The 15,255-nt window shown below is 40.8% G+C and overlaps 1 protein-coding gene across 1 annotated transcript in view; it reads right to left on the reverse strand.

Annotated features, from left to right (window-relative positions):
- The window catches only part of TBC1D17 (TBC1 domain family member 17), a 730,802-nt gene that overhangs the window by 106,405 nt on the left and 609,142 nt on the right, over positions 1-15,255 (reverse strand). The window contains exon 15 of the mRNA XM_086930148.1: positions 3,472-3,588. Within this exon, the coding sequence (XP_086786274.1) occupies positions 3,472-3,588 (117 nt within the window). The remainder of the gene's footprint in view (positions 1-3,471; positions 3,589-15,255) is intronic.

A 15,255-nucleotide genomic window follows, 5' to 3' on the forward strand; every position in this document is an offset into this window, starting at 1 on the left:
AGTCAAACCGTTTTTGAAGAAAGCAACTTCGGAACTACTGTTCAAACCCTTGTATTTTTACACCTAGATGGTGGTAATGCCGTAATCCATAGCTTCCCATATGCCACACTGAGACTGAAGAAATATGAACGCATCTCTCCAACTCCAATGGCTCCCCTTGCCAGCCCACACCATCTTCAAAACCAGCTAAATAATTGACCAAGGTATCACAACCAAAACCTTGTTGATCTTGCAGGCAAGCTTACCATCTCTGATGGGTTGCTGGACGCCAGCAGCCAGAACACCATCAAACTGCAGACTAAGAAGTTTAAAAATGAAAAAACAAGACGTCTTTTCTATCTATGCACCAAGAACCTGGAACAACATCCCTGTATTCACCAGGACCACCCTAACACTGCTCCAATTTAGGAAAGAGGTGAAGACTCTCACCTATTTAAAGAACACTACATCACAATGCATTATCCATCCTCAATCCAGATCCATTTCCCCTTACTCATTTACTTTATGCTGGTCCATGACCATGTTCAGCACTCTGCTGCCCTTTTGCCAGTTCTGCGCTATAGAAAATACCATATACATATATACATACACACATTGGCGTATATAACCAAATCTACATTTATACTATGCATACAACCTGTGTGCTATAGGGATAAAGGAATGAAATTAAATATATTTGCAAAAGGATTATGTAAGATGAACACAATGTAAATATATTTAGAATATTTTCAGAACAGCAGGAGCTGTTTTAACATACCCTGCTTGGATTAGTACATGTAGACAGAATGAAACAGTAAGTTGAGAAGTCAAAAATTCACATATCTTTAGAGTGGTGAAAATTCAATCCGGTAGTTTCAGCATTGGATCAAGTCAAATATGCAATGCATAACAGCCAAAGCTGATATTATATATGTTTGAAAAACGTAATTGAATAATCAGAATCTCAGATATATCAACTGTCTCCAATATCACTGATTATCCACTGCCAGCTCTATATTTTGCTTTATTGCCAGTAACCCACTGTTCTCTCAGTCCTGTAATTCTGTGTCAGTCTCTGATTTTCTGTGGCTCCTTCTCTGATCCCCAGGTCATTCTTAACCACTGATCCACAGTGACTCATCATGTCCCATCTAGTTGTTGATCTTTTTTCAAACCTCAGCATAACTTATTTCATTATCTCACTGACCACTATGTCACGCTCAGCATCTAACTGATCTCTTGAACCCCATTAACAATCACACAGCTGACTTACTGAATTTCTAGATTCTCCGAATGCTTCCATGTACTTTTGGATTCTTATTCACATCACAGATCTCTATCACAGATTAAACAATTCTCTCTGAGAATTTTACAGATTCCTAGTTTTCCATCTGAACTGGACAGATCGTAGGGCCTTCTCAGAATATCACAAACGACCCAAGTACCCTTGGAAGTTAAAAAAGCAAGCTCATGTTCCATGTAATATCTCAAGAGTTAACATTAGTGAGGTATCTCATGCATTTTCATGAAAAATACATGGCTCTATCAGCATTTGGGATACCTGAGATTTCTCTCAGAGCACTATGAACTTTTGCTGAAAGAAACATACAGAAAACAATGGGTTTAATATGATGGAATGCAAATTGAATTCCTCATTTTAGAAAACCAATAGTATAACAAGGTGGTTGTAGTAGTTAATGAAGTGAAAAGAGAATGAGAACATGGTGATAGAAAAAAGCAGATACGGTAATATGACACCCAGGACAACCCAGCAAGAGAAAAAGAAGAAACCTTTCAGACACTAGCAGCTAGAGAGAGATGCACTGAGCTGTGGAAACTTCAGATAAATCACTCACATTCATCAATAAACTAAGTTATAAGTGTAGGAGTGGAGATACAATTACAAGAGGATAGTAATCTCCTTGAGAACAACACATTGCTTCTTTACTACTAAAAGAAAATGATGTCATAACTTAATTGTATAAGTATGTTTTACATTAGCACAACCTTCTGGAACCCTTCTAATCTGTCTTCAGAGCTAACCACAACACAGAAACAGCCCTAATCGCAGTGACGGATGACATCAGAATGATGTTGGATCATGGAGAAAAAGAAGCCCTCCTCCTCCTCGACCTCTCAGCAGCCTTCAACACTGTATCTCACCACACACTGCTAAATAGACTTCACCAGATCGGCATCCGAGGAGCAGACCTAAATTAGATTGCATCCTACCTCACAGGAAGAACGCAGATGGTCATCCTCCCGCCAGACTCCTCGCTTCCTAAAATCATCACCTGCAGTGTACTTCAAGGCTCATTCCTAAGGCCAACCCTCTTCAACATATACAAGACATTCCTGGCAAAGACTGTCAAGAGCAACGCACTCAACATCATCTCCTACAAGCCCAACACCCAACTCATCCTCTCCCAGATTAGCAACCCAATGACCACCAAGTAAAAGTTCAAAAGATGCATGAAAGACGTGCCGCCTGGATGACCAACAACTGTCTCAAACTCACCACCGACAAGACAGTAGTACTCATCTTCGGGAAAGGCAAGGATACACTCTGGAACAACGAATGATGGCTACCTGAGCTAGGCCGAACTCCCTAAAGCACCACAGGCACCCGCAACCTAGGCATCATCCTCGACAGTCAGCTGTTCATGAAGAAGCAGGTCAGTGGTGTCTCCTCCTCCTGCTTCCTCACACTCTGAATGCACAGAAAGGCCTTCAGATGGCTCCCACTCAACACCAGAAGAACTGTCACACAATCTCTCGTCACCAGAAGACAGTCTACAGCAACTCTCTCCACGTTGGAACCACCATCCATCTCATGACAAATTTCCAGACTATCCAGAACACTGCAACCAGACTCATCCTCGACCTCCCCAGGCGGACTCACATCACCCCTCATTTCAAGAAACTCCACTGGCTACCAGTTGGGAAGAGAAGAGATGCCAGTTCAAGCTGCTCACCCGCGCTTACAAGACACTACACAATGAAGGACTGGCGTACCTCAACACTCAAATGAACTTCCACCTATCTACAAGGAAAGGCCGCTGTGAATCCCTCTTCCTAGCAGCCACACGTTGCATCCCCCAGACAAACAGTAGAGCAGCTCCTACTTCTATTTGTCGGCTAAGACCTGGAACATCCTCTCCCTGCACCTAAGAGCATCACCATCGCTCCAGCAGTTCAGGAAGGACCTCACAACCACAATGTTCAACCAATAGGAGAACTGACAGATAGTTTTCCCAGAGCCTCGAGACCGTCACGAGTGATGCACCCGCACACTACAAATCTGATTGATTGGTGCGGATCTTACAGCTCACCCATATAACTATCAAGTTTACATAGGTAACTCTCTCCCTTGAGAATTTGGAGGTTAATTTGGGTCTGTTGTAGTTTACACAGATTATGTAGATCCCCCACCGGATGTCACGTAGCACATAGGTCTCTTTAAGCCTCATCCACCATTAACATTTTTCTTACCTTGAGTATCTCATTGAACCCGTAATCTGAATTCATCAATGTGTCCCGCTCAGAATCCAAAATCCCACATGCCACAAGGAGGTGAAAGTTGGGGCACGGAAGACCGGTCCATAGTACCTGTCAAAAAAAAAAATGTTTGTAGGTTAAATATGGTAATAGCTCTCTCATACCAAACTTTTTTTTCCAAGGGCAGAAGTCATTGTCGTATAATACAATAAGTCAAATTCTACCTTGGGGTGCATACTTTCATTCAACGTCACTTTGGGGTTGTTTTAGGGAGGCAAGAGTTTCCCTTTACAACCTAAAAATAATGTTAATAACAATATTGTCTGTCAACATCCTTACATGAAACGTGAATACCCAAATACTGTACAGGAATGGCATGAAGGCAAAACCGCAGTGAAGTGATTATCCAACGTAAAATATTTCTGGCGCAATCGCAGAACAGAGCTGCACTGAAATATAATTACTAAATACATAAAACATAGGAGTATAAAAGTACACTAAATCATTAAAAATGAGAATCCATCTCTTCCAATTGTGGCAAGATTTCAACTTTGACCACATGATTCCAAAAATCATTCAGTATCCATAATTCTCAAACGTATTCCTGACATAACACCTTTGGATTATTGAACACACAATATATTACGAGAAAAAAATCTCATCATCAGGAAAAAAGAAAGCATAATGAACTTAACTAAACGAAAGAAGTCAGATCATAAATAAAATCAAACCTTACAGGATGAAATTAAATAAAGTCCTGTGAAAGAGTGACATGATATACAAACACATATACACTGTATTAACTCATATTATATTGACACACAAAATGCTAAACATTAAAAAGACTGTAACAGTACAATTACCATGTTGAGAATCTAGGTTATTAAAATTTGTTGTAAAAATATTATGATAAAAAAGTTTTTTACATAAAAAAATAAAAGGCAACATTCTAAAAATCAAAGAATTGTGGAGAAGTGTGGCTCACTGGTTAGAGGAGGCAGACCTGGAAGCAGAGGTGAGCCCGGGACCAGGGTTCAATTCCCGGCTCGGCGGGGTCTTGAGTCCTAAAATGTCTATGGACTAGACAATTCTCGCTCCGGTGCCTACTCGATTCACGGGTTCACACTCTGCGACTCTGGGCAATAGCTTGCTTAATCTCCACAACGGCCCCTCGCGGCGGGATGCCTGGCTTTCACCTTGCGGATACCCTGCCGGGGTTATCTCACAGGGGAATACCAGCACGGGTTCCCTAAGCAAGCGCTTAGAAACCGCTTGGTGATTTGCGCTATATAAATTCCTGTACATTTACATTTACATAGAATACTAAGAAAAAGGTAGATTTTAATATAAAAATAGAAAAGTTGCACAGTACTACAGAAAAAGGAAACATTATAAGATAGCAGACAGTACTATAAAGGTGACAGGACAGAAAAGCATGGAGAGCTACAGAAAAAGGTTGGTGAAAGCCAGCACCTACAGCCAGCGCTGAAAGCGCAACAAATAAAAAGAGGCAAGCAGGTTGGGGATGGGGAAACAGGAAAGGAGGTTAAACGGAAAGTGCAAATGGGGAGTAGGGTGGAGTTGAAAAAAGATACGTTTGGCGAAAACACAGCCTCAGAGCTGGCTAGGGAGCACAGCAGAAGTGACCGGTGACTAATATTTTAAGACTGAGTCAAACAAGTTATTGCTAAGGAAATCCCCCAAAATGAATCTTAGAAAACTGCCAGACTGTTACGATTTATTAAGTTGCAGTTTTAAATACGATAAACTTAGAAAAACATGAGGTTAAGAGTACCTTACAAATTAAAGGGATTACAGGTTACAACAGAATGCAATAATGCACAATAAGTAGCGTGAAACACAAATTTAGTGTCAAATTGAGTTTTCTTCAACAAGCACAAACTGCAATGAATGAATGAATGAATACGAGCTTGTATAGCGCATGGCTACCCGGAGGCATCCCAGCGCTTTAAAGACCAAACAAGTATTTACCGCTCAACGGGAAAGAAAGGTCTTCAACCGTTTCCTGAAGGCAAGATAGTTAGATTCCAGCCGAATAGAGTCAGGGAGCTGATTCCAAAATTTCGCTGCATGAAATGAAAAACGTCGGCCACCCATGCGTGTCCGTTTGACCCTAGGCACTAACAGCAATTTTTTGTGATTTGATCTGAGAGATCGCGTGATCTGATGGTGATGAAACATAGGGCGCAGGAGGGCCGGGCCGTTATCAGTGGTTGACTTATGGACCATACACATGGCCATGAACCAGACCCTTTACTGCACTGGCAGCCAGTGTAGTAGTCGCAGTGCCGCCTTAGCAGAGCTATGTCTAGGGACATCCATAAGAAGTCGGGCTGCGCAGTTCTGAACAGTCTGCAAGATTTTGATGGTTCCCTGAGGTGCACCCATATGCACCGCATTCGCATAGTCCAAACGTGATAAAATAAGTGTCTGGACTGGGAGGCGTCGGGCCTCGGGAGGAAGAAGGGCCAGGACTTTCCTTAAGAGTCTGAGCAGACCATAACATGTAGCCGCGACCTTACGAGCTTGCTCTCGAAAATCAAGACTAGGATCTAGCCATACGCCCAAACTCTTAATTTGTTTTTTTGGAGAGGGAGGGGGGCCGAGGCACTCAGGCCACCAAGGGTCTAGGTTAATAGGGGCCTTGTACCCTAACATCATAACTTCGGTTTTTGAACCATTAAGTTTGAGGAAAGAGGAGTCCATCCATTCAAGAACCTTACTAAGACAGGAGGACAGATTATTTTCCCCTGTCTCGGCTGAATCGGCCAGTGAGAGGGAAACCACCAACTGCGTATCATCGGTGTAGGTGACCAACTGAACTCCCCAGGGAAGAACCACATCGGCCAAAGGCCTCATGTAGATATTAAACATGGTAGGGCTCAGGGAGGATCCCTGGGGAACGCCATACTGCAGGGGAAGCTGTTTAGAGGTTGCTTCATCTTCGAACACGGCGAAGGTTCTGTCAGCAAGAAAGGACTGCAACCACTTAAGGGCAGTCCCTGTAACTCCTACCTCCGTCAAACGCTGGATCATAAGCAAATGATTAACCGTGTCGAAGGCTGCGCTGAGGTCCAAAAGGACCACCTCAGCGCAGCCTCCCGCATCGACAATTGTCCTAGCTTCCTCGACCACGGCAACCAAGGCAGTCTCTGTGCCCTGCCTGCTTCTGAAACCCGTCTGGGTAGGATGCAGGGCTTCGTTATTCTCCACAAACAATGATAGTGCGGAATTAACATGCTTCTCCGCAATTTTACCCAACCCAGGCAACAGCGAGATGAGGCGATAGTTTGCCCAATCCTCAGGGTCTAGGTTGTTTTTTTTTTAGAAATGCCTTGACTCTAGCCTGCTTCCACAATGGCGGAACCAACCCAGCAACCAGAGAAGAGTTAATAACATCCCTAATGACTGGGGAAACAGTCGCAGAGGCCAACTTAAGGACAGATGGAGGTGCAACATCTGCAGGGGAGCCTGATTTAAGATTCCCAAGGAGTCTTTCTACAGTGTCTAAGTCAAGCAGAGGGAAAAACTCCAGCCCAGCAGGCAATGTGGGGACTGTAGAGGGAGGAATGGGTTCCAAGGGATGAAACGCTGAGTAGATATTTGCCACCTTAATCGCAAAAAAAATTAGCCAACTCATCACAACGTTTCTGGGGGTCCAACGATTCATTAGGGGGACTGGGAGGGGTGACCAATGACTTAAAACATTTTTAAATTCCCCATAGGGGAGTTAGCGGCAGAGGCAATCTTATCTTGATAATAAGACGATTGTGCGATTTTTATTTTATTTTTATAGGTCCGCACTGCCAATCTGTATTTGCTCTTATTGTCCTCAGAAATTTTTTTCCTCCATTTTCTTTCAGACTGCTTGCAGGTTTGTTTGAGCAGTTTTAATTCAAGGGAGTACCAGGCTTTTTTATTGGAGCCAATGCGGTGGCAGAAATCTGTTTTAGGCAGAGTGAGATCTAAGGAGGACTCTAACCATCTATTAAAAGATGCATTGGCCAATAAGGGATTATCACAAAAGGATGGAGGGGACTTATTCAGGTTAGTTACCCAGTCATCAAGAGAGAGTCTAGACCAAATCCGACTCAGTTTCCTGGTTATTCTGACCGGATAATTTTGGTCAGGAAGCGTCCAAATGAAAGATAACAGAGCATGGTCCGACCAAGGGTCAAAGACTGACTCTTCCCAACAGATATTATCAAGGTTGGTGAAAAAGTGGTCAAGCAGATGGCCTGCTATATGGGTAGGACCAGCCACAATTTGTTTGAGCTGGAGCATCCCAAGCCCTTCCATTAGATCTTGCGAAGGGGAAGCCTCGGGTTTGTCGAGGTGAATATTGAAATCACCCAAAATAGAGAAATTAAGGGCAGTACTAGTGAAGTGAGTGATCGGGTCTTGAAGATTATTGCAAAAATTATGATGTGCTCCTGGTGGCCGGTACACCAAGATCCCCGAGAAGGTGCAAGTGGGGGAGAAGGAGATGGCGAACGCTATACTCTCACACTCTAATAAAGGACTGCTGTTAATTCTACAGCTGAAAGTGTTTTTATAAATAATTGCGATCTCTCCCCCCCGCCCACTCAAACGATCATGCCTGCTAATGGCATAGTTTGGCGACAGGGCCCGGACTACATCAGGGTCTGAAGCCTCATTCATCCAGGTTTCAGTTAGAAAAAGGATGTCTATCTTCCAACAGCATACAGATTTCGCTAGCATGTTTGGGGAGGGAGCGACAGTTAAGAAGCGCTAGGGAGTACGACTTTACTTTTCCAATTTTAAGAGTGAGTGTTTCTAATGGCCCAATGCCGAAATTACAGTAAGGGCAGTAGGTCAGTTTCTCCTCCGGAGAGAAAGGATGTGAGCATATCAATGTTAAATCTCCTCTCAAACTCCAGAGATGCTCCCTACTATATTTAAGGTTACCAGATCTGCTGTGTCCCAAAGTACCGGCTCCTGGCCCCGTCCTGACGCGGACAGGCTTTCCTTTGGCGCTCCTTCGGCGCAAAGGAGGTGCGTCCGCTGCTCGCGTCCACTGCGCGGAGACATGACAGTCTTGATTTATACTGTCTCAGCGCGCGTCCCAGAGCCTAGTCCGCCAACCTGCGTGCCTCCCCAAGATGGCCGCTGTATCTTACCGGCAGCCTCCGTGGGCATATACGACTCAGCACCTACTCGGCTGAGTGAGAACAGTGAATGCGGCGAGAATAAAAACAAGTAGCAACTTGCTAAATAATAATGCCAAATGCTAAATTATAGTTCCAAAAGTGTTTTAAAAATCATGCACAAATAACACAGCTCCCGGCTTCTGCCTCAGGAGTGATACTAGGTGATACTGGGTCTGACGGGGGCGCAAAGGAAGCTTGATTTATACTGTCTCAGCGTGCGTCCCAGAGCCTAGTCCGCCAACCTGTGTGCCTCCCCAAGATGGCCGCTGTATCTTACCAGCAGCCTCCGTGGGCATATACGACTCAGCGCCTACTCGGCTGAGTGAGAGCAGTGAATGCGGCGAGAATAAAAACAAGTAGCAACTTGCTAAATAATAATGCTAAATGATAAATTATAGTTCCAGAAGTTTTTTAAAAATCATGCACAAATAACACAGCTCCCGGCATCCGCCTCAGGAGTGATACTAGGTGATACTGGGTCTGACGCGGGCGCAAAGGAAGCTTGATTTATACTGTCTCAGCGCGCGTCCCAAAGCCTAGTCCGCCAACCTGCGTGCCTCCTCAAGATGGCCGCTGTATCTTACCGGCAGCCTCCGTGGGCATATACGACTCAGCGCCTACTCGGCTGAGTGAGAGCAGTGAATGCGGCAAGAATAAAAACAAGTAGCAACTTGCTAAATAATAATGCTAAATGCTAAATTATAGTTCCAAAAGTTTTTTAAAAATCATGCACAAAGAACACAGGTCCCGGCTTCCCCCTCAGGAGTGATACTGGGTCTGATGCGGGCGCAAAGGAAGCTTGATTTATTCTGTCTCAGCGCGCGTCCTAGAGCCTAGTCCGCCAACCTGCGTGCCTCCCCAAGATGGCCGCTGTATCTTACCGGCAGCCTTCGTGGGCATATAAGACTCAGCGCCTACTCGGCTGAGTGAGAGCAGTGAATGCGGCGAGAATAAAAACAAGTAGCAATTTGCTAAATAATAATACTAAATGCTAAATTATAGTTCCAAAAGTTTTTTAAAAATCATGCACAAATAACACATAAATTATAGTCAAGTGTATAGGTACCATCTGCTCTATTCTAAAGTAGTGAGGAAGTCAATAAAACATGATCAGGTAGCAAGTCACTAATAGCAAGCATTGGCAAAGCCAATAGGCTTTGCGTTTATAATGTGAGGTCAAAGTTATTGGATTTGCCATTGTGTGTTTATGATGCGTTAAAAAAAAGTACAAAACATTTCAAAACACTGGAGGAAAACCACAAACATCTCTTAGAGTAGCTCAAATTGTTTACCGATTTCAATATCGGATGCTCCTGATGGCCAAAGAGAGTCATCATAAATGTACGGGTTACCTGAATGCCTTCAATGCATGTTCTGTTACTTGTCACTCATTTATATGTGGTTTTACTTAATTACTTCGGAGCTTGGATTTGTGCCCGGTAAACATCTGACATACGGAATGACCTCCATAGAGACTTCGCAACTCCGTACACTAGGTATCAGTTTGTTTTAGATAGGGCACAAGTCCTGAAAAAAAAAGTGGGGGGACTAAGCTAGGCAGTTTGCAAGTGACATCAAAGTGCATGTCAGGTCGTGATACATCACAGCGCAGGATGACATCGCACATGGCATCACAGGAATTGGGATGAGTAGGGTTGTACAAGAAAAAATTTGGGTACTTTAATTATTACAACGCCTCCTCAGGGACATAAGCGATTAATAAATGCAATTTGTTTTGAGTAAATACTGGGAAAGACCAACACACCTGACATTCTTACAGTGCATGCATATCTCCTGAACAAAGTGAAAAGCTGCCTTTCTTTTAAGTATGTGTGAAGTGCTAACAAGGTGTGAAACTGTGTTTCCCCTCTGCTGCATTTGCATCAGGTGTGAGGCTCCATACGACTCCCAGCCAAGAGACTTGAACAAAAGGAGGGCTGATGACCGCTCAAATTCGGCCTTGGTTATGGGCCCAGCAGGAGTCTGAAATAAGAAAGCCCTGTCTCCGCCTCCACATTGTTACTTGTTGCAGATGTAAATGTAAATGTAAATGTAGGGCCCAACTTCTTGGCAGGGTGGACGGCGTTCATCCTGTGAAAATAGGGGGTGGACGCTGTCCACCCAAGTGTATCCCCAACTTATGTCCTGGTTTTAGGTAATCAGTTGTTTTAGTAACTAGAGAAGTTTCGAGCGGGATCTCGGAGATCTGTAATATTGCAGCCTCTAAATGTTATATAATGTTATGCGGCTAGCCCTGCTGATGAAGCCAGGGCTATCGGTGTGTGGTGCTGCAGATCACACTTGCCCTGTAGGTGGCGCGGGAACAAGTCAGGGTTTAGGCAGTCATGGGGTGAGGGGCGGCCACAGATACTAAGACGCCCCCAGACTTATCCAGCTGGCCCTCGCATCGCGAGGCCTAGGGAGGAGCAGATAGCTTTCATCGTGCACCCCAGAGAGACCTGGTAGGCATTGAGCAGCCATCGCCGGAGTCGCAAAACCTGAGTCAGCACGCCCTCTAGAGCAGTGGTCGAAGTGGGGAAAAAAAGTAGGGGAACTGTGGGCGGAGAATCAGAGGGCGGGAATAACCTGTGGATGGGTCAGTGGGCGGAGTCAGAGGTGTGGCAGAAAGAGCAAAAGTGGAGGGGGGGAGTAGGGGAATTGTGAGCGGAAAATCAGAGGGCGGGAATAACCCGTGGATAGGTCAGTGGGCGGAGTCAGAGATGTGGCAGAAAGAGCAAAATATCCCAATTTCTAGTATTTGTTTTCCATTTCACTAACCAGTTACAACTTATTACAGTATTTAATTAAAGCAATGGATACACAGGTTTATTTAAGGTTTAATATGAGTTATTGACATAAAAATACATTCACAAAGTGGGATAAGTTTTCGATCACAGAATGTCCCAAATATCCTTAGAAGTGGATTCGCAAGACAGCAATGGAGTTTCTGTCAGCAGCACTTCTCCTCCCTTTTTCCACAAAATATCCTAGTTTGCAAATGTTTTCCACATAATTATGGCTCTACCATGTTTGCCACATAATATATCATCTGCTGCATAACCCGACGATTTTAACTAATAAATTGTTTATAGCTCAAACAGATCAAAAGTTACTAAAAATGTGACTTGTGCTGCTGTGAAGTGGAGGGCCCTTTGCAAAGGTTGACTGGTCACCTTTCTTTCTTACTGCTGGAGTTGTATGTTCCACTGGTACTAATAAATAAAAACCTTTGCAGAGACTGTTAGCATTTGTAAAAATGTCAAAATAATAAAGTATCAGAAACTTTACAGCACCACTAATACCAGTGAAGGGTGTCAGAGCACTTTACATCACACATATTACACAGATACAAACACTTATATGTGTGTAAATCACAAATGTTACATTAGACAAAGGACTACAAGGTGTAGTCACATTACAAACCATACTAGTAGGCAGCATAGTTTAATAGTGATTGGTCTGGAGAAACAAAAACTCAAACTTTAAAAAGTAATACCATGGTTGGGGGTTCTCTTTAATAATCAGAATTGATTTCTACCCAAATGAACCCTTTTTTGCAACATTAGGATAATCAAAGACTGTGGAAAAAAACATAACGCTCTAATTTATACCTTGCAGTTTACATGCAGCTCTTACATGAGTTAATAGCTCACTGTTCTATGTTAGGATTTTAACTTATTAATTGCAAGTAACAATAGGGTCTCTCTGACAAAAGCAGTGGTATACAGTCAAAATATCGAGTCAAAAATATAGAATTGCAGTAATATCGAATTCAAAATATAGAATGGACAAAATATCGAATGGACAGAATATAGTCAAAAAAATATCGAATTTGAGGTAAGTAAGTTAATATCGATTTACATAAATATAGAAAGTCAAAATATCGAAGTATATACTATAGGAATTAAATATATCGATGTTTTAATAATATCAACTTTTTAAAACTGTTTTTATGTTAGTATATGTGTGAAAAGTGTATATTTATTTTATAATTTCTTTTAAGTAATGAATTTTATGGTATTAAATTTTTGCGTAATTTAATTCTGTAGCCGGTTGTGGGTTTATAGAGGAATAGGGTGGCAAGTAATTTAATTATAATTAATTAAATATTTTAATTTATTTATTGGTATTTATTTTGAGTTATTTGTTAAATAATTTTTAATTGGTAATTAATTAAATTATAATTGGTAATTTATTTTACTTAATTGATTAATTGATAATTATGTTAATTTTATTAATTTATTTTCTATAGCGGGTTGTGGGTTTTTAGGGGAATAGGGTGGGAAGTAATTTAATTATAATTAATTAAATGTTTTAATTTATTGGTTATTTTGAATTAATTGCGAATTAATTTTTCATTGGTAAGTAATTAAATTAAAATTGGTAATTCATTTTTATTAATTGATTAATTGATAATTATGTTAATTTTATTAATGTATTTTCTGTAGCGGGTTGTGGGTTTATAGGGGAATAGGGTGGGAAGTAATTGAATTCTAATTAATTAAATGTTTTAATTTATTTATTGGTATTTATTTTGAATTATTTGTTAATTAATTTTGAATTGGTAATTAATTACATTATAATTGGTAATTATTTTTTATTAATTGATCAATTGATAATTATGTTAATTTTATTAATGTATTTTCTGTAGCGGGTTGTGGGTTTATAGGGGAATAGGGTGGGAAGTAATTTAATTGTAATTAATTACATGTTTTTATTTATTTATTGGTATTTATTTTGAATTCATTGTTAATTATTTTTCAATTGCTAATTAATTGTTAAATGGTAATTAATTTGTATTAATAGGTAATGATTTTTAATAATTCATTTTTATTTGTATTTTAAATTGATTATTATATTATATTAAATTGGTAATTACTTTTAAATAATTTGTAATTGGTATTAATATTTAATTTATTTTTATTAATATATGAAGTATTTACTTTCCCTACTGTTGCACTCACTGGAGTGGGAAGAGTAATTTTTACCCCTACGCTATCCAACTCTTTCCCTACTGTTGCACTCTCTGGAGTGGGAATAGTAATTTTTACCTCTACGCTACCCAACGCTTTCCCTACTGTTGCACTCTCTGGATTGGGAATAGTAATTTTACCCCTACGCAATCCAACGCTTTCCCTACTGTTGCACTCTCTGGAGTGGGAATAGTAATTTTTATTCCTACGCTATCCAACGCTTTCCCTACTGTTGCACTCACTGCAGTGGGAATAGTAATGTTTGCCCCTACGCTATCCAACGCTTTCCCTACTGTTGCACTCACTGGAGTGGGAATAGTACTTTTTACCCCTACGCTATCCAACGATTTCTCTACTGTTGCAATCTCTGGAGTGGGAATAGTAATTTTTACCCCTACGCTATCCAACGCTTTCCCTACTGTTGCACTCACTGGAGTGGTAATAGTAATTTTTGCCCCTACGTATCCTTCGCTTTCTCTACTGTTGCACTCTCTGGAGTGGGAATAGTAATTTTTACTCCTACGCTATCCAACGCTTGCCCTACTGTTGCACTCTCTGGAGTGGGAATAGTAATTTTTACTCCTACGCTATCCAACGCTTTCCCTACTGTTGCACTCTCTGGAGTGGGAATAGTAATTTTTGCCCCTACGCTTTCCAACGATTTCCCTACTGTTGCACTCACTGGAGTGGGAATAGTAATTTTTGCCCCGACGCTATCCAACGCTTTCCCTACTGTTGCACTCACTGGAGTGGGAATAGTAATTTTTACCCCTACGCTAACCGAAGCTTTCCCTACTGTTGCACTCTCTGGAGTGGGAATAGTAATTTTTACCCCTACGCTATCCTACGGTAAAGATATTGTATATTTTTTTCTTAATATTATGTATATATATATATATATATATATATATATATATATATATATATATATATATATATATATATATATATAAATATATATATATATATATATATATATATGTTTTAAAAAATAAAATTGTATTTTTTATAACAAATTAATTATTTAATAATTTTAATGTTATTTGAGTATTTTTAAGTATATTTTAGTTAATTATTTTTTATATTTTATCAATTTTAAATTATTTTAAAGAGATTTAAATAAATTCGATATTTTGACTAACTATATTTTTTTAAACAATATTTTTTATTCGATATTTTTGTACTTACCTGTTTGTAGATAGGCAATCGAAATTTTTGTATTCGATATTTTAACTTCGATATTTGTGTAATTCTATATTATTGTTATCCATATTATGTCAGTGATCCAAAGTCAGTAACTCACTGACCTATTTACATTATGAGCACTTTGTGATCTGCATAGTACATGTTCTTAGCAGCAGGCACATTAACCCTCAGAGTTTCCTTTCCATGAGTCAAGACTTGCACACAACAAAACACTATCTCTCTCTACTAAGAACTTTAATAACTGGAGTTATAATGACATTTTTACTGTTGCCGAAAATTGTTGGAGGCCAGGAATGAGGCAGCAAGTGCTTTTAAAACCATATTATACTTGCAAACACGACAACCCCACCTGAATTCAGCATCTGGTGCGGTCGCAATGCCCTAGAGTCGCCCTAGAGTCACCATGA

Source organism: Lissotriton vulgaris, chromosome 7, assembly GCF_964263255.1.
Source record: "Lissotriton vulgaris chromosome 7, aLisVul1.2, whole genome shotgun sequence".
In the NCBI taxonomy this organism is placed as follows: domain Eukaryota; kingdom Metazoa; phylum Chordata; class Amphibia; order Caudata; family Salamandridae; genus Lissotriton; species Lissotriton vulgaris.